Here is a 23,946-nt window from a genome sequence, read left to right on the forward strand (position 1 = left end):
TCTCATAACAACATAATCACCCAGAGGCTACCAATTGCTCTCTATTTGAATGTGTGAAACACAATAAACAATTGAGGGAACTAGGAAAGGTCTTTTGAAGGAAATGGCTTTTGAACTGAGGGGTTCTGAGAAAGTGAAGAAGTGTTTTTTTTTTTTTTTTCTTTGCCCCGATTTTTGTATTTCAAGATCTTAAAATAATAAGTAAGAGTAGTAATACATATCGTAATATCTATTAAGTAACATTATGTTAATCTGTTAAATAATCTAATAGATGTAAATAGTTACAGATTCTCTAATAGCATCCTTCCTTATCTTAACTCCTCTGACCCAGATGGCTCCAGAGGAGAAAGTGAAGCAGGTGATTTTGTAGAGCTCTCCTTCACTCAAATCCAGGTCACTTGCATGTCATGGCATCACCTTCCTGATGTCATGATCCTCCAAGAAAGAGGGACAAACAACAACGATAACTGAATCTAGCCATATGGCAAAAGGAGATTTAGCTGTGCGAAAGTAGCAATAACTTGTGACGCTGGACAATGATACATTGTATCCAGGAGGAGAGACTATAGAGTAAGGTGGAGAGGAGGGAAGAGAATGGGGTGACAGTCCTACACTTTCAAATTAAAAGCAAACTTCGTTGGAAATTATTTTTTAATAGAGGAGTATGGGGGGTAATTTTTTTGATGGGAGGAAGCGAAAGAAATGGTGGTCGGTAGAGATTTATTATAAACTTCCTGGGTACAGAATTTCATGTGGCTCAGCTTGAGATTTTGCTTTAGCTTCGTCGTAATGGAAAAATCCACAAAACTTCAAACAATCTGTGCAAATAAGTCGAATTAATTTATCAGGTGACATTCCTGCCACAGATTCTGAGGAGCAAAGGTTAAAATAATAAAAGCACTGGCATTCTCTCTGGCTGTTCCGCCTCTGATTCGACTACTGGCTTTTCTGGCTTCAAATCCAATTAAAATTCTAGATTCTACAGGAAGTCTTTCTTAACCCCCTTTTAATTCCAATGCCTCTTCCAGTTAATTATTTCCTATTTATTCCCGTGACAATTTGTTTTTTATATATTTGTTTGCATGCCATGGCCTCTATAAGATGGCAAAGGCTGTCTGTTGTTTCGTATAAACATAGCGCCGGACACAAGCATTTAATAAATGTTTATCGAATGAAATTGATGCAGAAAGAGGACAGCACTATAATTAGTGGGAGGGTGGTTAGATCTGAATTCTGAAACTACCATAAATTTTTGCTTGTCCTTTGAGAAATCACTTTAGCCTTCATTTGTAAAATGGGAAAGAGGAAACTATTCCAGCTCTAAAAGTTTTGTCTCTCCAATGTGTGTGTGTGTGTGTACACATTTATCTCTCATAGATAATATAATCTGTACAATAATGTGTACTATGTGACTAGTCCATGGCACGTGCTTATTAAATGTTTACTGACTGAATATACGTATATATAATGCAATCAAAAGGCAGTAATTACAAGAATCCCGAACTACTCTCACAAACACACGGCTCCTTTAAGGACAACTTGGAGACTGAAGTGCGGAGTTCGCTGCCTTCGGCTAACATGGTCACCAGAGGCTTCCGTACTCTGTTCTCTCCGGACCAATCCGAATCTAGATTTCAAGTCCCGAAACACACTCATTTCCGCTCTCTCACTTCCAGAATCTCTCCCACAAGGTCCTGTCAACCGGGACCGTTTCCGCCTCTCTCCCGGAACTGGAGCCGGCGCCCCGAGGCTGCCTCGGGAAAGGGGGAGGGAGGCAAGGGGGCGGGGTGCGGGAGGGTGGCTGGGTAGGGGATGAGCGCAGCGCACGGCAGGGGCGCGCAGACGCTGCGGACCCCGGGTCGCCATGGTTACGCCGTGGAGTTCTCCCCCTACCTTCCGGGGCGCCTGGCATGCGCCGCCTCCCAGTACTACGGGATTGCGGGTGAGGCCCCGCCCTTCCTCGTTGTCCGCTGAGGGGCGCTCGAGGGACCGATGGCGGCGGGGTTTGGGTGGCTCGCTTGGGGATCCCTCTGCGTGCACCTCTCGGGGCTGGAGTCGGAGGGCGTTTTCTGTTCCTAAACCTAGCTGTATGACCCTGGTGACTTGATCTTTTGGAACTTCAGTATCTTCACCTGCAAAATGAGGATAATTCCTGTACTGCCTATACTAATTGTTATGAAGACAGTACCTCAAACTTGCCTCTTTAAACATGAATAATTAGTATTATCGTGACAAAAAGGAAAAAAAGGAAGTTCATTCTCTCCCTTTTTCTCCCTCCCCACTCCCCAATCTACCCATCCCTGGATCTGACTTGTCAATTTAAAGTTAATTGCACTGTGATCTTAAAGGCCTTAACTTTTGGGATTTTATCTGATCCCTTCCCTCATTTCCTCTCTCCCATTAATCACCATTTCCTTAAATTCTCATTCTAGAATAATTTCCCATTCATTCATTATTTTCTTTCCTACTGTCACTATCCTAGCTTACCTCTTTTCTCTCTCAATCTGAAGAACACTGCAGTATTTTATCTACCATATCTGCCTCTAGTCTCTTTCTTTTCTTTTCTCTTTCTTTCACACAGTTAGGAAATGGTAAATATTTGAGGTCACATTTGAACTTCAGGGCTGGTGCTCTATCCACTGCGCCCCCTAGCTGCCCCCTCTAATCTATTTCTAATGTAATCCACTCTGATCCAGTTTTAATTAAAAAATGCAGCTGCTTCTAAGTGAACAAAATGCAATCCATTTTGCAATAAATTTAGCCTCTTTTTTAGAATCTCTTCCTTATTTCCCATCCCTCTAGCAACCTCAGCCTTCCCGAAGTTTCACACTTGACTGTACTCTTGAGCCTAGATTTTCTGGCCCTGAGCTTTCTGTGCATGTTCTTTACTCCAATCTGGAGTGTTTTTACCTCTTTGAATTCTCAAAGTGCTTTGTGTGTGTTTTTAATATGCTAGTATTTTATTTTGAATTATAGTTACTTGTGTGAAACCCCTATTAGATCCCCATTCCCTCTCCCCCATTAGAATTTAACTACTTAAATCATGTTTGTATTTCTCTTGGCACTTGGAACCATGCCTTAGATATGGTAGATACTTAATTGTTGAATTCAAGTACTGATTTTCATCTTGTTTCTCTGCCTAAGTTGAATATTTGGGCAAGCCACCTTCATCCCTCTGGATAAAAGGGGCATATAGTCTGTTATGTCAGCTTCAGACAAAGCTTACAAAGCTTCAAGTTTAAATAATGTATATAAAAATGTATGTAAGTCATAATAATAGCTCACTTTATATAGCCCTGTGTGTCAAGCTGGGGTTGGACATTCCTTAATTTTTAAATTATTATCTTATTTAGTCCTGAAAAAAAATCCTGGTAGATGGGTGTTATTATTATTCCTGCTCTATAGCTCTATTGAAGAGGAGACTGAGGAAGACAGATTAAGTGACTTGCCCAGGATCATACAGTTAATGTGTCTGAGGTTAATTTTAACTCAGATTTTGCACCTAGCTTCCACACAAATAAAACATTTTTTTTTTCCTTTCTTCTATCCTCCCTGAGTACTTACGAGCTTGGGGGCAATTATTTTATCTTTTCTTAAACTTTTCAGAAAACTCTTCTCCCCTGTTCCCTAATATACTTGATGGTGGCAGAAGCAAAATTTCTTATGATGAGAAAAAAACAACCATTCAGTAATCATTTGCCTACTGCTATTTAGGCCTTATCCTTATCCTCTAGAAAAAGAGGTTGAACCAAGAAAACTGATCTTTCCTAGTGATCAAATTTGTTTTCTAGAAATTATTTAGAATGAAATGCTATTTCTTTTGCATAGATATGATTGTACTGACCCACCAAAAACTGGTGTATGTCTGTGTTTTATCAGAAGTGGTGATGGGTTTGCAAAAGTTTTTCTGTTCTTTTGCTTTTGCTCTACTTGGGAACAGCTTCACAGATTTGTAGGTTGGTTGTTTGGGAATTCTATTTTGTGGCCATAGGAGAACAAATAATCATTCTCCTGAGCACCAAGAGCTCACTTTGTGCAAAATGCTCAATTGAGACTCTAGGGATATGAAGACAAAATTGAAACCATCCTTGCCTTCAAGAAGTTTGTTTCTGACTTCAACATGTTTTAACACAGTGAACTAGCTGGCTTAGATCAGAACTACGAAACAAGCCAGTATACCATTCTGGTATTGTAGAATGTTTTTTTCCTTCAACAGAAGTTCTATGAAAAAGAATGTTGTACATTTTGAAATTGAGAGGCAACTAATTTTTTTTACTTTGTTATTTTCTTTATTTTTTTTTCTTTTATTAATTATTGATTTATTATTTTAAAAATTATAATAATTACTATTAGCAAACATATAACTAATTTGGTCTGTCATAGAATCACTGTTATATTCACTTTATAATATCAGTCAAACATTTATTATGTACTCACTATTAGACACTCTGCTAAATCCTGGAGATACAAAAAGATGCAAAAGATAGCCCCTGTCCTTAAGAAGCTCACCAGCCATTTAATAGGCTGAAATTTATTTTGAAAACCTTACATTTTACAGAAAAGTAATAGATTCAGACTGAGATATATTTTTGGACTTGACCAACTTAGGACTTTGTTTTGCTTAGCTATCATAGCTATAATATTATTTGGGGGAACAGAAGAAAATTTTTTTTGGTTAATTGAGAGCACTATTAAATGTAAAGTCCGGACTAGCTCCCTAGAGGCCTCAAGAACAGCTGGAGTCAGAATAAGTTAAAGTCCTTGGTCTTTAAGGGGAGAAGTGAAGGGGATGGACAAAACTGCTACAAGCTCTCCACCAACTTCCCTTCTCCTCATCCTCCAAAGTGAATCTGGCTTATCTCACTCCACTCTCTAATTTCTCCTACGATTATCTGTATACATCAAAACATTGAGCCAGCACAGAATAGTGAGAAGGGCTATTTTTTCATATGCTAATAGAGTTATTGTCCAATAGGTAATTAGCCTTAAGTGCTCAGTTGTCTGATTCCAGTGCACCTATTCAGAGTTTCAGCCCTTTACAATTAAACACATAGAAAACCCTCTCATATTTTAAAGAAAACTAAAGTCATATGAAGCTTTTATGTGCTTATTACATACTGTACCAGTAGCTACATGAAAAAGTATAAAAACTTTCCCTAGCTGGAATATCTTTTAAAAGGCAGATTCTGATTGAATAATGATTCCAAATAAGTAGTAGTAGGGACAAAAAAAAAAAAAAAAAAAAGAATTGTACTTCAGTACATGCAACTTTGTTAAACTTGGTAGTTTCATAGTATAACTAAAGTAGGCTGGCTGTAATGTTAATAGTAAATATAACTTTAATTATCTTCTTTCTCTTTTCTACCTTTTTAGGCTGTGGAACACTCATTGTACTAGAACAAAATGAAGCCGGGATCAGACACTTTAAAAGGTAACAATGATATAGGTATTAAATTAATAAATTTAATTTTCTTATCACTGCCAATTGAACACAGTTTGAGTGCTTTCCCATAGTCAAAATTAGATTTATTTTGAATGTATATGTTTAATAAAATAGTTTTTTTATTTGGCAATATTCAGAAGATATTTCACAAAGTTGCATGATGTATAACTTGTTTTTGCTTTTGAATTTTGATATGCCATGCTTCTTTTATAAATAGTCTTAGCATCATTTATTTATAATTTTTAAAAATCAAATATAAGAAATTTTAAATAGAATATGCAATAATCCTTCTCTATTGTTTTCAGTATTATGAACTCTTGATTATTTGGGAATCAGTTATCTAGTTTGTAAGTTGTTTTAGATATTTTTACTTCTTTTTCTTTAGAGACTTTTTCATTAACAAAAAAATACTTCAATCAGGAAAGGCAAGGATAGAGAAGAGAAAAACACTGAATCAACTAATAAATACTTGCCACTTTTAAAAATAAATTTGGTGGGGAAATTAAAATGATTAAAAAGCTAAGTGAATATTATTAATTATTTGCTACTCCTGTGTCCCAGAAAGAATTCTTTGTAGAATTCTGAAGATAATACTTCAGTACCTTTTTTTGTTACTAAAAAATGATTGTCTTGGTTACCTTGTTGTAGTTTTGACTGGAATGATGGCCTGTTTGATGTGACATGGAGTGAGAACAATGAACATGTACTAATCACCTGCAGTGGAGATGGGTCTTTGCAACTGTGGGATACTGCTGAAACTAGAGGCCCTTTGCAGGTGTTTAAAGAACACACACAGGAGGTAAGAAGGACCTTTGCCTGGGCTCATCTTGTTTTTGTGGTTTAGATTTTGGACAAGATACTTTTCAGTTAAGGCATTTGTCCCTGTATGAGATCTTTGAATATGGAAAATATTCTCAAAGGGCAGTATTATTTCTTCACTTTATAATTCTTGCTTCCACAAAGAGAGCTGTTATAAATATTTTTGTAAAAATAGATCCTTTCACCCTTTAAAAAAGTTTCTTTGAGATATAGGATCTAATACTTTTCTGGATCAAAAGGTATACATAATTTATTGCTTTTTTAGGCATAGTTTCAAATTACTTTCCAGAAAGGATCAGTTTACAAATTTACCAATAGTTCATGTCCCAGTTTTTCTATATCCTCTCCAAGATTTATCATTTTCTTTTCCTGTCACATTAGCCAATCTAATAGGAGTGAAATGGTACTTCTGACTTGTTTTAATTTTCAGTTTGTCAGAATAATTTCTGAAAAAGGCATTGAAAGGCAAATAGTAACCTGTGGATACTCCCTGTCATCTTTAGAAGGCATTCTTGTGTTTCTAAGGCAGGATTTCCAGTCTTTGTAATTCAGAGACTGATAAATGAACTGCTTACTATTTTGAAAAAGTAAGAAGATGAATAGATAGGTGAGATACAGAAATTCAAAAGAAGGATATTGCTACTATGTACATATGCTCATTTTGCATAGTTTGAACATCCCAATGAAAAGCACAAATTGGCCTGTTACATTTTTTTTCCTATTATCTTCATGGACCATATTGGTTTTTGAGCATCATGTAATGATAGATCTACAGCTATGTAGTGATATATGGGGATTTTAATAAGTTAAGATCTATGGGCTTCTTCATCCTGTTTCTAAAATTTTTCTTTTTCTTTGCTCTTACTGACTTAACTTGAGTATTTTGAAAATTAGTTGTCCGTCTTAAGACCATTAGATAAAACCGAGCTGTGTAGCAATTTTCATTTCTAAATTTCTCTTTTATATGGTACAGTTTAAAAATAGAACTTAAAAAAATTCCTTATTGTCATAAATGCTGAGCCTCATCAACTCATAAAATATCTCTCAAAATATTGAATTTTTAAAAATGTCATTCTGAAACCCTTTTAAAAGCATTTTATTGATATCTTTTGCTTTTATATGTACCAGAGTAAATATTTATTAAGTGCCTCCTTTTTGCCAGGTACTGTGCTATCATATTCATGTCCAAATATATTTTTTCCCTCTCCCCAGAGAACCATACTGAGTAACAATGAATGAGAAAAGTAATAGGGAACCCAAGTAGTTCAACAAAACCAACCAAAATAGCCATAGGATCTGATAGCTTCTTTTGTGATGCATATGTCCATTGTTTTTTCTATTTTTTCGCATTTGTGTCCAGCTAAGTAGAAAGAAAACAGAAACAATAGAATGTAAAAATATATAATGTTTCCTATTTGTTTTTAATCTGAGCGTTAATGCATTGTTTGTTTGGGTAGGACTAAAGCTTATATGTAGAAATTCAAATATTTGATGTAAAAATTGGTAGGCAAACTTCATTTTTTTTTTTTTTTGTTAAACATTATGTTTTTAAGGACTTTTATATGTTTATTTTACATATAACTTAATTAAATAAAGTGAATTTAGTGAGGTCAAAGAGAGAAAGACATGTATTCAAAACCAAAATCCATACTGTCCTTATAACTGTCAGCAAATCACTTAGTCCTCTAGGCAAATTTATGCAAATTGCTTTTATATTTCATATTATTATCATATGCATCAATGGAAAGAGTTTCCTCATGGGCGATTTCTATCATAGATGAAATTATAGACTCAGATTGTTAAAAAGACACAAATTTATCTGTATTATAATGTTCTTTCTTTGATGAACTTCATGTATTTTACCAAAATTATTTTGTACCTAGCACTATACCAAACACTGTAATATATGCTTGTAAGTGATTCTTCAGTTGATTGCTTCAAGACAAAAAACATGTGTGATACTCAAAAGTAAAGTAGAATTAGTCCAATTGAAGGAATATCTAAGAAGAATGAAATAAGTATCAGTTGTCTTTTCCAATATATTTTGCTAATTTCAAGAAATGTTTTAATATTCACATATTTCTTAAATATTTGTTATTTAGTCATAGTTTAGATAAGTACCCTTTCTGTGACTTTGTGTAACATGCTGTAATTTGTAGAATTGTGTGATTTGAACTCTTAGACCTAATAGATTTTTTTAGCTACAGTGAACTAAGCTGTTCAGATCAGCATTAATATGGTGAGCTCCTCGGATTGGACTTTGGCAGGTGGCATCCAGAAGGTCAAACTGGCCCATGTTGGAAATGGATTGGATTATTTCCATGAAGATCACAGTGGGATCACTTCCAAAAGTAGTCAGTTTACACTTCTAACCTGGGCTAGTGAGGGAGACCTAATCTTAAAAACAACAAAATTAAAACATCTGTTATCATTTGGAACAACTATGTATTTTCTTATACGAAAATTCTGTTTCTTTTTATACAAAGCCCATCTCTTTTAGAGTTCTTGTTTTTTAAACTTGTACAATTTTTAATGACATAAATTTTACTTAGGATTTATTTATGCTCAATTTCATTAGTTATCAGAATTTATTTAATTTCTAGTTTCTTGTTTAATTAAACTTGACAAAACAGAGCAAGGCATTAGAGAGAATTTTCTCGATTTACACACTATTAGACTTTAGTAGTTGAATGTTTGGGGAGGAAAGATAGAAAAAAAGTATAAAATTCTTTTCATTTGAATTAACTCAGGATGCTTTTTCACAAAGTATGACTTGGATTTAGAGGTGAACTGACCATATTCTTAGAATCTTGTTATATTACCCTAGATTTGTCTAGTGCCAACTGGATTTCTTGCTGTTTCTTGCTTATCTCCTGTTGTAATGCTTTTGTACTCCCTCATGTCTAGAATGTACTCCTTTTTCACCTTTGTCTTTTATAATTCCCGTCATCCTTCAGCACAAAGTTTAGATACATTTTTTGGTAAGAAGTCTCTCTTGGCCTCCCTTCTTGTCCCAGCTCCTAGAAACTTCCTTTTCTTCAGATTACTCTGTAAAATACAAGCTATTTACATGTTGTCTACTATATTGGAATGTAGAGACTATTTTTGCCTTTTTGTCCTTCTCTACTTCTTATTTAGCACAATATCAGGCAGGTAGTAAATACTTAAATGTGTTAGCCAGATGAATGCTTTGGAATTTGTATTTCCTGCCTTAGCTTGGGGACTAGTCTTGGGGAGAGTTTCAGAGGAAAAGGTACTATTAAAGATAAAGATATCTGGGAAAGGCTTTAGCTGAAATCTGAGAGAAGCTAAGACAAGTAAGAGAGCCCTAGGCATGAGGGATAAATAGTGGTAATTAATAGCCTATTTTGTCTTTCTTGCCTCTGGTCTTCCCAACCTATTTTTCATGCTGCTATTCAGCTAATCCTGCTAATATAATTATAGTATCTACCTTATAGGATTATTAAAAGAAGAACACTTGTTCCAGACAGAGAGAATAGACAGCCTTTACATTGTGCTAGACTTTTGGCCCTGTGAAAAGATGACAACTCATTGTTTGTCTTCATCTTGCTGAATTTTATATGAAATTCACAGACTGAAGTTGAGATAGTCCTGAAAGTTTTAGGACAATAAAAAAGACTCTGAACACCTTTCCTTGTTAAATTGTGTATATATGTTTAGGTTGTTTTTAAGAGCTTGCCTTTTTCCCTAGAAAATTGAGAAATCTGTTTGTAGCTGACTTAAGTTAAACTCTAGTTAGAGGATTTACATTTAGTTTTTGATTATCCTTTACCATCCAAAGCAAGATACTAGTTAAGAAATGAATATGGTTAACCAGTTTTAAATTTCATCATGAAGATGATATTTAAGGTAATTTCTTATTAAAGAGTTTGAATTCTTTGCTCTTTGTACAAAATCTTTATACAAAAATATGAGTCAATTTCTTTCATGTAGTTATTGCTTATTTATATTTTCATAAGAAATGTAAAAAGAAAATCTAATTTAGTGATACAAAACTTAGATCCCCAAATCCTTAAAGAATGTGGTACCATACCTAGTTTTCTAGCTTATTTGCATATGAATAGACATTCATACTATTTTGTGGTTTGTAGATTTTCTTTTTTTAAAAAATCTTATTTGATATAAAATTAGATGTTAAGATTTTGATTTCAAATCTCATGATTTGAAAGGGGAAGGAAAGGAAGAAGCATTTATATAGTAGCTACAATGTGCCAGGCACTGTGCACTTATACTTTTACAAATAGTATCTAATTTGTTCCTCAACAATAATCCTACGAGACAGATGCTATTTTTATTCCCATTTTATAGATGAGGGAATAGATAAACAAGGGTTAAGTGACTTGTCCAGAGTAACTCAAGAGAATGTCTAAGGGTAAATTCTGACTTCAGTTTTTTCTGACTCCAGGCCTGGTGCTGTGGCTACCATACTACCAGTTGCCTCATGACATGCTAGGGGAATTTCTACTGTTTTTTGAGAATAAGGTCTCAAAGAAAATAGACATCAGTAAGTTTTTTCTTCAAGAAGTAGTAATTTGGTAGTAGTAGTAGCTGCAGTTCTCTGATAGGAAGTCCCCAGATGAAGGTACATAGAGATGGTGAGATAGAAAAAATGTTCATCATTTTCCAATGAATTCACATCTTCAAAAATGGTTTTAAGTAATGAAAAAAGAGATGTATTGATTTATATGCAAAACTAAATCATTGAATTTAATTTAATAATTGATGTTGTTTTATGAGAGAGCTTTTTCAGAAGTATAGCTTGTAAGCACAAATTTTATTATTACAGCTAATTACCAGAGTTCATTTTGAATCTTTTTAAGGTTTGCCAATTTCAATTAAGATACACTAAATTAAAACACTTTTCATTCAGAGGTTTTCTAATTCCATATGCCAAACACAATAGTAAGAGATACAAACCACTGATTTATTTATTCTTTGAAAGGATTTTGAAAATAAATCCTAAATGTTTTATGATCTTTTTTCAATTATTTTACTTCATAAAATACTAGATGACACTGAAAATGTGAAAACCATCTTTAGTTCCATAAGACATTAAATTATGAAGTAACTCATTCACCTGAAGACTTTTCCGATAAACCATTAATAGACTAGTAATTCTCATTTTAAATCTTCGAATTCACTGAATTATATTTGAGATTGGTGCAGTAGTTAATAACTAAAGCATTTGAGAAAAAAAATTGAAATATGAGGGCCATATGTGAAGTTACTTCTTTTATTTTCTTTTTATAGTATATGTATTCATGTATAGGAATATAATACACACACACACAAACATACACACACACACACATACATATATATATATATATATATATATATATATATATTTTTTTTTTTTGTCTGTATTATATCATTGGTATAGGAAATTTCCAATAAGGAAAGTTCTTTCACCAATGGAGATGCCACATCAGACACTAATTAGCTGTGTGCTCTTAGACAAGATATGGATCCTTTACGAATTCCCTTTTCCTATCTGTAAAATGAGGAAAAACTTGATGGCTTCTAAAGTCTCTTCATGCTTTAAGTCTGTGGTCCTCTGTTTATTGAATCCTTTTCTTTTAAGATCAAGGTCATACATATCTCACATTTACCATGCAGATGCACTCTAGTCCAAAGTAAGGTATTCTTTCTTTTTACTGTAGTACTGTACCTCTGTAGCACTTCTTGTTTGTATTATTCAGTTAGCATTTAATGTGTATTGCCTTTTGTTGTTAATTTTCTTTTCACATTTATGTCTTCCTGAATAGAATCTGAGCTTTTTAAACACAGGAATTGCCCTATACTTTTTTCATCTTTCATAGCACCTAACCAAGGCATGGGATTTTAGATCTAGAGTGGGAAGGTACTTCATAGAAATCATCTAGTCTAATCCCTTTATTCTATAGGTGAGGAACTTTGACCCAGAGAGATTAAAGTAACTTTCCCAAGGTCATACATGTAAAAAGGCGAGGATTTGAAGTCAGGTTTTCTGCCTCCATAGTTCTATTTTTTTTTTTTTCCAATGTACACGCTTCTTCCTTTTTATTTGTTTTTCATTTTAAGTCACTATTTTATTTGGTTTATATTTGAGATAATCAATATAATACTTATAGTTCCCATAGCTACTTTTATTGACACTAAACATTAACAATACTAACAGTAGTATTTTCTTTTTCTTTTTGCAAACTCATCACCAGAAGGTTTTGCCAGATTAGGAAGCTTAGGAGGACATCTCTTCTGGTTCAGTAGTCTGTATCAGTGAGCCTACACCTTGTAAATATTAGGCACTCAAGTAGTGATTGATTTGACAGTCATTTGTTTCCTTGTTTTTCAAGAAATAGTCTTTCATCTCACCAGCATATCTGTCTTGTAGTTAGTTCTGGTCTATGTTTACTGTGCTCTTTTTTTTTTTCCTTGAAAGAACAAAACTATTTAAAAAATTATAATACATACTAATTTTATCAGGGTTTAAAAAGAAAGCTGCAACAGTGTAGTTTTCTCTACCTTGAAGTGTATGAAGGAGAGTTGTGTTAAGTCTTTAAGTATCTTAGACATAGATGTATTGGGGACAGGATGTAGTATTTACATTTATTATAACCAGACTTTAGTAATATAAATCATAACAAATCATACTAGCATATGAAAGCCAAAAATGACCTATTGACTAATTATATTTACTTGTATCTTTATTAAATTAATTAAGTATGCCTAGGTGATATTTACATATGTTTATAGATACTTAAACGTTTTTTCAGATTCAGCATATAGAATTGATCTATAAAATCAGTAGTAAAAAAATGAGATTTCTAGTGATTTTTTTCATGTTAACTGACCAGGGAACTAAAAGCAGTAAGAAATAGATGAGAAAAACAGTGCAGGATAACTAAGCTGTTTACCATGAGATTGGAAAGCTCATAACCATTCCTATAAGTATCCTCTAAGAAAGGCCAGATATGGATATTAATTTAATTTTAATACCATCTGATAAACATTGACTAAGCATGCTTTTTGAAATGACTAACTTTCTAATCTGCCTTGACATTTCTTTGGGGTGCTGCAAACAGTGATATATTGGTAGGTTTAAAAAAAGTGTAATTTTGTAATGAAGGAGATTTTAGAATATATTGTAGAAATATTTTGAAGTAGAGTAGATTCTCATTTTCCATGATGGTTTAGATACAATAAACTAAATGATCATATGACTTTCTGTTCTTTAGATTTTAATATGCAATTTCTAAGATATCCTTATTTCTATCCTAAAAAAGATGTTTCTTGTAATTTAATGCCATTAAAATATTGTGATAATATATTGAAACTTTAAAAATATTTTTAGGTGTATAGTGTTGACTGGAGCCAAACCAGAGGTGAGCAGCTTGTAGTGTCTGGCTCATGGGATCAAACAGCCAAACTGGTAAGTTAAAACATACAGAACAAATAGGTTATTTTCATTCAATGTATTAAACATACATTTATTGTATATCTGTTGTGTACAAAGCTCTGATCCAGGGGCATAGAGAATACACTTTTTAAATAAGACATAGTCTCCATCTGCATGGATTTCACAAGTCTTATCACCCAATTTCTTTTCTTTTTTCCCAAATGTGTTTCTCTGGGTTTGTTTGTTTTGCTTATACTATATAATTTCTTTTAAAGTAGAGTATTTTTAAAAAATTCATTGATAGCTTTTGTTTTTATATCACCTTCATTTCTAGATGTATCTCTTTCTATTTTTCCCCCCAAAACTCATCATTTGTAACAAAGAATAAAAAAAAAAAGAGAAAAGAAAAGAAAAACCAGATCAGCAAAACTAGCTACATCAGCCAAATGTGACAGAACATGTGGAATTCTATACCCATAATCTCCTAGGTCTGCAAGTGAAGGATGAAAGTGTATTTTGCCCTCCCCCCATTCTGCCCAGATTTGTTCTTCATACTAGTACTAGTATTTATTTACTTATAAATTTTTATAAACTTTAAAGTTTACAACATTTTTTGCAGGTATTATCACTTGATTATTGCAACAATCTTGAAAAATAGGTACTATTTTTATTCTAATTTTATACCAGAGGAAACTGAGACAGGTAGAAATTAAGTGACTTATTTGTCCAGGATCACACAGCTAATAAATTGCTGAAGTCAAATTTGAATTCAAGCCTAGTGCTCTATCACTGTACTACCTAACTGCCTCATCCCTTAATATTCCATTACTAAATATTGCTTTTTGAGTTCTTTATAACTGGGCAAGTCACTTAACTACTATCTGTCTCAGTTTTCTTATCTAAAATCAGTATAATTTAATACCTCCTATGATTGTCATAAAGTTTCAGTGAGGTAATATTTAAGTTCTTTGCAAATTTTAAAGTGCTGTATAAATGCTGTGGGAAGGGGGTCAAATAACTAGCTTTATATTAAGATTTAAAAGATTTTGAATTTTCTATGTGTGTATCATTCAGATACTAATTTATTTATTTTTAGTGGGATCCAGCAGTTGGAAAGTCACTATGTACTTTTAAAGGTCATGAAGGTGTCATTTACAGCACAATCTGGTCACCCCACATCCCTGGTTGTTTTGCATCAACTTCAGGTAAATATATTGATACTTGTTCAAAAGTCATCATTGTGGCGAATGGCTTGTCTTCTTTTCTCCAGTAGATGGCATTCTGTATCTTGACATCAGGAAGAAAACAAATTTATAAAGGTGTGTCATCATTGGGAGCTTCTGTTGGGATCTTTATATTGTTGATTCTGTTCTAGTACATTGCCAGTAGTTACTGTTCCCTGAGGCTTTTTTTTTTTTTTTTTTTTGACAATCTTGCTCAATTATTGATTTTAGTCAACTTGGTTGTCAGACCTCATCCCTGCTTCTGTTACTATTTTCTTTATTCTTTTGGTTACTACAGACTTAATGACTGTTCTTTTACCTTGTTTCTTTTGTTCTTGTTTGTGATTATGGTATCACTTAAATAATTAGTGTAAAACAACTATTTAAATGGATTTGGGCAAGACCTTTAGCTGAAGAAAAAAATTTTCTGTTTATATATATATATGCCTAAATTGTGTATTATTTCAAGAAGAAATTATAATTGGACTTGAAAGCAGTGTTTGGTTAAAATTGGTTAAAAACCAATTGAGGTAAGGATATTTCACTTTCCACTGCTAATTAGTAAAGATATTCTAAATACCTAATATTATATATATAATATACATATGTATATAGTATATACATACAAAAATTTTAAAGAAAGATTCAACTTTTTTTGGGGGGGATATATCATTGATTTATAAAAATAGCTACCATTACACTTTAACATTTAGAAAGCATTTTTCTGACAGTAGTCCTGTGAAATTGGCATTATAAATAATGCCATAATCTCTATTTCATTAAAAAAAAAAAAGATACTGAGTTTTGGGAAAGTTAAGCATCTTGCCCAATGTCAGACAATTTCCAGGTGGCAGAGAGTAACCCAAAATTCAGCCTTCAGGATTCCAAGTCCAACTTTCTTTCTTCTAGGATATGAGATTAAACAAATACCAATTATTTGTCAGGTAAATGACAATTTTTTACTGATGCCCCAAACTTTTACTTCTTAAAACTTTGAACACTCTCTTAAAACTTTATATTTTATATATATTTGATACACATATGTAAATATATTTGACTTAAAACTTTGACTCTCCCTTCTCCCTGTCTTACTACTTTTCCATCTCAGTTCAAAGTCCAGTTGCTGTGCTGAGGTTTTAGATATTTTACTCTATATGTTTTAGATTGAGAAATGCTGGCCTAAATAATTGTTGAATTGCAGGATTTAGGACTAAAAGGCATCTTGGGATAATGATGCTAAGTATTAGAGTGCTATTGTTCAATTCAAGAGTCCTTATTTTGCAGATGTTACATTTAGGAATATATTTCTCCAGATAATAAAACCCTTCTTCTAAAAAGTAAGCACTTTTGCATATTATCTAGTTTTTCTTTGAAATATGTTAAATAGATTGACTATTATTGGTTATTTCTGTTTTAATTGAATGTTGAAATAAAGAATGAATGACTTAGTCATATAGCTAGAGGTGGAGTTACCCTAAAACTCAGGTCTCTTCAGCTCTGTCCATCAGATTATATTATTCTTTAGATAAGTGAAGGTAAAATTAGTATTTATACAGTGTTACAAATAAAAAGTTCAGATTTGCTTATTTTGTTTTGGTAAAAATAATAGTTTCTACTGTAATTTTCATTTTTATTGATTTCAGGGCAACAATGCTATTACATTCCATTTTGGAAGCTTTTGATTTAAAACATTTTAAGTGGTCACATACAATCAGAATAGCTAAGCTCATAAGATTCTTGTAGAACTTTTATTAACTTCAAGCTATTTCAACTGAGCCTTGTTTGTGAATATGAAATATTTTCAAGTAACAATTACTTCAGGGTAATCTTTTTATATCTATCATTCTTACTGTGGGTATCAAGTATTATTTAAGATTTTCTTATCCAATTAGTGGCTGATTAATACTGCCCCTTCCTTTTATCTAATGCCAGCATCTGTACTTGAGCTGTAGATAAAATAAGAGCTATCATATTATTAAATCACTATTTAATTAGGATAGTGAGAATCTCAGTGCTCTTGGTTGCTGGATAACTTTGGCTTGACAGTTTTGATTGCTTTTACTTTTATTTTTGCACAAAATCTGTTCTGTTTCATTATTGGATTTCTTTTTCTTCATCAGTGACAAAAGTAATAAATGGTTTCTAGATGCATATAGGAGACATTCAGACATGGAGAATTACAGGTGAAATATAGACAGACAAATATTGAAGTTTAACTAATTCTGCTTTTTAAAATCCAGTATCATTAATGAGTGATTTTTTTTTTTTAGGTTTTAACTATTATAGGGAAACACTTTAAGAAATGTCTTCGCATCATGGAAATGGAAATTTATTTTTTTAAAAAGATAAGTTGCTTATACTGTGTCACTTTGTTTCATTGCTTTTAGGACCATCAATTAATTGTCAAACATTATACAGACAAAAAAATAGTGAAATAATCCTTGCCGTCAATAACTTTTGTTCTGTTAGGGTATTCAATGTGTAAGCATTTAAGCATATAAAAAATAACTAAGTTTAGTGAAATTTTATTGGGGAGAGATACTCACAGCTAGAGGGATTAAGAAAGGGTCTTTTATAGAAACATGTTTAACATGAATTCTGAAGGAAACTAGGGATTGTAAAAGGCAGAGATGAGGAGGTGGTACATTCTAAGAATGAAAGGCAACTATGGAATAACATAAATATGGGAGATGGAATATCATTTGTGAGGCATAGCAAGGCCAGTGTGTGTGTGTGTGTGTGTGTGTGTGTGTGGCTAGGCCATAGAGTGCATGAAGAAGAATAGTAATGTGAGGCCAGATTGTGAAAGATCGTAAAAGTCAATGGAAAAAAGTTCTGAAAGACTGGCAATTTATTTAATAATTTTTTTAAAATTCAGGATTATACTTTGCTGGGAATATTTTCAGCCTCAACCTCAATGCTTTTTCTCTTATATATATATATATATAAATTACAAGATCTGTAGTCTTTTAATGTAGCTATTGTTAGGTCTTGTGTGATTCTAATTGTGGTTCTGCTGTATTTGAAATGTTTTTTTTTTTTTTTCCATTACTCATAACATTTTCTCCTTGACCTAGGTTATTTGAAATTTGGCTATGATGTTCCTGTAGGTTTTCCTAGTAGGATCTCTTACAGATAGTGCTTGTTGGATGTTTTCCTATTTCTATATTCCTCTCTTGTTCTAACACTTCAGTACAGTTTTCTTTGATTATTTCTTGTATTATTGTATCAAGATTCCTTTTTTATTGTAGCTTTCAGGGAGTCCAATTATTATGCTTTGTCTTTATCTGTTCTCCAGATCAGTTGTTTTTTTTAATGAGATGTTTCACATTCTCTCCTATTTATGTGTGTGTGTGTGTGTGTGTGTGTGTGTGTATTTACATATATATATATTTATTATTTCTTGATTTCTTGTAATTTTGTTAACTTCCCCTTGCCCAGTTCTAGTTTTCAAGAAGTCATTTTCTTTCTTAAGATTCTGGATCTCCTCTTCAATTTGGTTGACTTTCTTTTCATTATCTTGTTTTTCTTGAATTGTTCTTCCCTTCCTTTTTCTCCCTTCAATCTCTCTAATTTGATTTTTTTTGGGGGGGGGGGTGTGAGGTGATTGGAGTTAAGTGACTTGCCCAGGGTCACACAGTTAGGAAGTGTTAAGTGTCCGAGGTCAGATTTGAACATAGGTCCTCCTGACTTCAGAGCTGGGGCTCTAATTTGATTTTTAAAGAGGTTTTTTTTTTTTTTTTTTTTTTAGTTGTTCTGTGAATTCTTTTTGGACAGGTGACAATTTGAACTTACTTTTTTGGGTAAGAGAGGCTTTTTTGCTTCAGTATCCTCCTCTGAAGATGAACCCCAGTCTTCTTTATTCCCATAGTATGTTGGTGTAATGACTTCTAATCCTGGTGTGTGTGTGTGCACACATGCGCATGTAAGCATGTGAGCGCGTGTGCACCTCTGGTCTCAGGTCTTTCTTCAGTTTCCCCTTTGGGAACCAAAACCAAGAACTCTGCTCTCCTGTAAGTGCTCATAACCAATAGCATTTTCAGACCACTTCTTCTTCACTAACCAGGTGTGTGCTGGTTCCTTCCCACCCAGACTTCTCAGCAACACATCTGGCCCTGGGGTCTCTTAACAGCAGAGGTTCCCTCAATCTTCTCTAATTTAGATGCCTGACTGAGAGGTGAAAATTCATGTGGCTACTTCCCAATCCAGTTAACCCCACTATGTTTTTCCTTGTGCTTTTTCAGTAGGACTAGCCTGGAGGTATTTAATACTCTATCCTGGTATTTTTTCTTTGTATCTTTTCCTATTGTTCCAGGAAGATCATTGTTCTGCCCTACTCTGTGTTCATCCAGAGGTGCTAATTTGTCTTGTTTGCCTGGAAAATGTGGAGAGCTTGTAATTTTCTGACCAATTCCACTAGCTTCCCTGAATCTTCTCCAATATTAAATGTCAATGAACAAATCAATTTTGGTGTTATTCTTGGGCAGTTCTTACATATATTTATTGATAAATGTTTCTGGGAATTACACAATTTAATTCTATCTCTAAACATTACTTTATCAGTCCTGTTTTCCACAGAGGCATAGTTATCTTCAGTGTCCAGCGAAATGTCCCAGTAATACCAACAGGAGGTATTAATAGTTCTTAATGATCTTATTAATAAGCAACTGGCCATTAGTTCTAAAGCCACTAAATCAAAGGAATGATTTGAGGAGCTACAATGGATTTTTATCTTTCCGTAAACCCATCATAAAGATTATCTTAAATATCTTTCAATTAAGAGTAAAACAGGAATTAATCATGGCAATTTTCATAACTAAATAGACTTAAGGGCTTATTTTTAGGTTTAATAATACAACTCTCTTTTTTGGTTTCCTTATCTGTAAAATTAAGGATCTGGTTTATACGAAATCCAAGGTCCTTACTAGTTTTACATCTACTATAGGATGGTCTACTATAGGCATTATTGAGAAATAAATATAGTTTGTCTTAGCTATGTGATGGTATTCTTAGATTACAGTTTTGTTTTATAAATGAAAATAGTGATTTCTTCATTTGTCATAGGTTCAGATTCCTATTCTCGTAGTGATTGAGTTTTAAATAACTTGACAGAAAATTGTAATTTTCTCAATGGCTATTTAAGTGTCAGCTCAGAATCATGTGTATTGAAAGCTTTGATTTGAGTTGATTCTTATGCATCTTGTCTATTCTCATGTATCTTTTGTATAGTATGGTATATGTAATGTTGACATTGGATTTAGAAAATAAAACATGTGGCTGTGATTGAAGAACAGAATCTCAACAGAATTTAATGACTTGCATGTTGGAAGTTTCCAATATGATGTCAGAAAAATGGCTTTTTAGATCACCTGTATATTATAAATAAATTCTACTTAAGAAAATTATTCTTTTAATGAACAGTATTCTTTGTTGTTTAGTAATAATAGAAAAGACCCTTCATGACATTACTCTGATGGGACTTGTTATGAAAACACTGACTTTAATGCTCTAAAATTAAAGAAAAAACAGGTTGTTTGATGACAATCAAAAATTGGTCTTATAACTAATTGATTCTGGTCTTTTTTCTTTTTATTTTCATTTGAAACTGATTTGGAGTGTCACAAAAATCACATCACTGGCCATATGTTATTTAAAAACTTATTAGGCATTTTATTTATGTAATTATTACCTTGAAGTAATGACATTTTTCATGGTGGTTACCAAATAGTATATTATTTAGTAGAATCTAAAACTTTTTTTCTTGAAAGTTTCTCTCCCTTAGCCACTGTCTTTTTCTGTTCCTTCTTTTTGCAATTCTTTCACCAAAACCAGTGACAGAGAAGTTTTGATTGAAGTAAAAGTTAAAAGAGATGTGAAAAACCATCTTTTTAAATATGTATATATTATCCTTTTAAAGATTTGAAGATGAAGAAAGAAGAGGAATAGTCTGATTTGCTAATTTGGGATGAAGATGGGATTAAAGAGTGGAATTCTATCCACTAAATAGTGGATAGTGGATAGAATTCCACTATTTGACTAGTTAAGAAAACGGAACACATGTGGTAATTTGATAAAACCAAATTGCCAAATTTTAGATAATTTGGTATTGCTTTCTTTGAAGTATGTGACTTCCAGTTACACAAGGTAAGTTAGATAGTACTGGCAGGCCATGGTGTCAGGAGAAGGTGAGTTCAGATTAGCCTGAGACACTTAACTAGCTGTGTGACCCTAGACAAGTCACTCATATTTCCAGGTCAGGGGTTGGGGAATAGGGTATGGCGAAGAAGTCCTATTGCAGATCAGTGAGACTTAGGGCTATTTTCCTGTAATACATAGTGGGAAAATTAAAAACTGCTCAACTGAATTTTTGCTTGATTTGAGTTTTACTGATCTGTTTTGTTTGCAGGCTCTGAGGGAGCAAGGCTTGGATTTGTATATTATTTTCTATATTTTGTAGCCCAAAGTAATGTACAACCTAACATTTATAATGACTTTTATAGTACTTTAAGTACACTTTATGGTACTTCCTCCAGTAGTACAATACCAGAACACTTAATTCAACAAAATTTTTGTCTGTGACTTTTAAAAAATCTCCTTGGAGGAACAGTATTTTGGAGGCCTTCTATGTATTTCCACTCAGGGAAATCATAGTTGTGAATTATTGAATAAGTCCATAAAAAGCAAGAGTCCAGTCCAACTATTACTTAAGATCTATTCTCTGTTAGAACGAATTATTCAAACTATATCACCATCTCTCTAACGATTGTAAAAACATACTTGGTAAATTCAAGATAATCTTGATGGAAAATGCATGCCACAGGAGCAAGGCATTTTAACTAAACAATGAATCAGACATATTTGAAATAAATACATTAGTATGATAATTTCTGCTCTGTATTGATAAATATCATAACTATTTACAATTCTGTTGATTTGATGAGCATCACAATTATGCTACTTACAGTTCTGTGTTGATAAGCTTCTTGGTATTGATAGTTAAGGGGGATACAGAAAGACTCCGGAAGGAATGTGATGAAGGTAGCTAGTAATTTTGTAACACTAATCTAAAAGATACATAAACGCTGACACTCAGATTAATAAATGGAGATTGCAAAGCATGTCTTCCTTCTGGCCTCGGATATTCATTCAGCTCTCAGTATTTCACTGGAGCTAGTCTCCAACAGAAATAGTCTCTGTTCATTCTGATCAGCAACTTGAATGCAACCTGCCTATGACCATACAACTACTAAGTAACATTTGAATTCGGATCTTTCTGCCCTGGGACTCCAGAAATCCTGATTAGTGAGCGCCATATTAGTAGCCTACCATATCAGGCTGGTTGATTCAGTTATACTTTATCTACTGTCATCTTTTTAACAGTTGCGTTGCTTCCAGTATAAGACTAGGCCCTGGCAAACTTAACCCTTTCAAATTCAAAAGACTTCCCTTGTTCCCTGGAGTCCTTATATTTGACCCATTTCAATAGACCAGATGCTCTAGCCATGCTTGACTTTATTCCTCTGACATCTTCTGACCAGCCTCCCTGCTATTATGTGTACATTATTTCCCTCTCCTTCCCATTTTTGGTATAATCAAATCATGGTTTCATTGATTACCATCCCTATTTAACTTCTCCAACCAAAATATCCCTCCTTAGCCATTATTCCTCTAGCTAGAATTTTTCTTACAATTTTTGGGTAAGGGTTTTTTTTTTTTTTTTTTTTTTTTAACTAGTTCCTACCATTTACACTGTAGCATTAGGAGCCCATCCATTCTGATTTAAGGTGTGGTCCAGAAATCTATATCCTTTCTCAGATTCCTCCTTTGAGTGGGTGTTGACTTTTTTTAAATTCTTCATCTACCTTTTGAAGCTTCTTTATTCATTTGGTAGTGATGATAAAAACTCTGCTTCACTTGTTATCCATTATTTACTCGATTTTAACAATTTTTGCTTAAACATATAATGGCAGGGGAGATGGCAAAATGATTTGAGTGGATAATTGGAAGATATGGAATTGAAAATATGCTCTGCTCTGGGGCTGGCTAGCTGGAGTTGCTTAGATGAGTTTGCTTCACTAATCAGGACAGCTCAGCCCAAAGAGCTTGAGTTCTAAAACTGAGTGTCTGAATTATTCAAGGGACCTGAGAAATAATTTCTGGAGGCCTTACTCTGAAGTCTAGCTTTCTCTAACCCAGCCTGGAGGAGTAACTTATCAAGATAGCTTATCCTTCTATTGTTAATTTCAATTTGATAAATTGTTGCTTCTTTACCCCCCAGGAAGCAATTATCTCTGTTTCCTTTGATGTAATTACATCATTTCTGGTGCCAGCTGTGACACCTTATCATTCTTTGTCCTGCAAAAAAAATTTCCTCTTGGAATTTCTACCTTCCTCAACTACTGGAAAAGCTTTATACTCATTATTAAACTCTAAGTGTTCAGTGACTCACTGTTACATTCTTCTACGATTTAAACTTTTGAATTGGCCAGAATTCCCTTTTGCCTATGAAGATTGTTCTTCCTTTCATTTGTCTTAAAGCTGTTCCTGTTCTTTCAAGGAACATTTCCTTTACTCTGATGAGCAGAAAATTATTAAGGTGATCTAACCCTTTCACATTTCTTTGCCTGTTTATATATGTAGCACTTCTAGCAGCAAAAAGATAAACATTTTGTACTCTATGCAGATTACTGCAAAATTTCTTTGCTTCCTATGGGTCCCAGAATGAATTCTCATTCTTGTGTCCAGTGCTCTTGGCAAACTGCTGGGCTATACTGCCTACTTGTCATGCTTTTTTTTTTTTTTTTTTTTTAAAACTACCTCCAGTTATAAACTTACTCTATAGACTTAAGTAATTACAAGTTCTTTGTCCTAGTCCCCAATTATACTTTTATACCCAAGTGGTTATCTAGATTATGCTTAACTACTTCCAGTGATATAAGTCATTACTTTTTCGTTTTTTTGGGTAAACTTTATTATTTCATCCATTCATTCATCTATTTATTTGTTTATTCATTTGTTCATTCATTCATTCATTCATTTACTTATTGTTGAACCAGTTGGGG

At 33.3% G+C, this 23,946-nt stretch overlaps 1 protein-coding gene across 1 annotated transcript in view; it reads left to right on the forward strand.

The window, feature by feature from the left end:
* The first annotated feature begins 1,767 nt into the window (after positions 1-1,767).
* PEX7 (peroxisomal biogenesis factor 7) overlaps positions 1,768-23,946 on the forward strand; it is an 84,480-nt gene continuing 62,301 nt past the window's right edge. The window contains exons 1-5 of the mRNA XM_051997833.1: positions 1,768-1,942; positions 5,374-5,431; positions 6,092-6,242; positions 13,617-13,694; positions 14,758-14,866. Coding sequence (XP_051853793.1) covers positions 1,813-1,942; positions 5,374-5,431; positions 6,092-6,242; positions 13,617-13,694; positions 14,758-14,866 — 526 coding nt within the window. The 5' untranslated portion in view covers positions 1,768-1,812. The remainder of the gene's footprint in view (positions 1,943-5,373; positions 5,432-6,091; positions 6,243-13,616; positions 13,695-14,757; positions 14,867-23,946) is intronic.

The sequence above is a fragment of the Antechinus flavipes genome, chromosome 4 (assembly GCF_016432865.1).
Source record: "Antechinus flavipes isolate AdamAnt ecotype Samford, QLD, Australia chromosome 4, AdamAnt_v2, whole genome shotgun sequence".
Taxonomy (NCBI): Eukaryota; Metazoa; Chordata; class Mammalia; order Dasyuromorphia; family Dasyuridae; genus Antechinus; species Antechinus flavipes.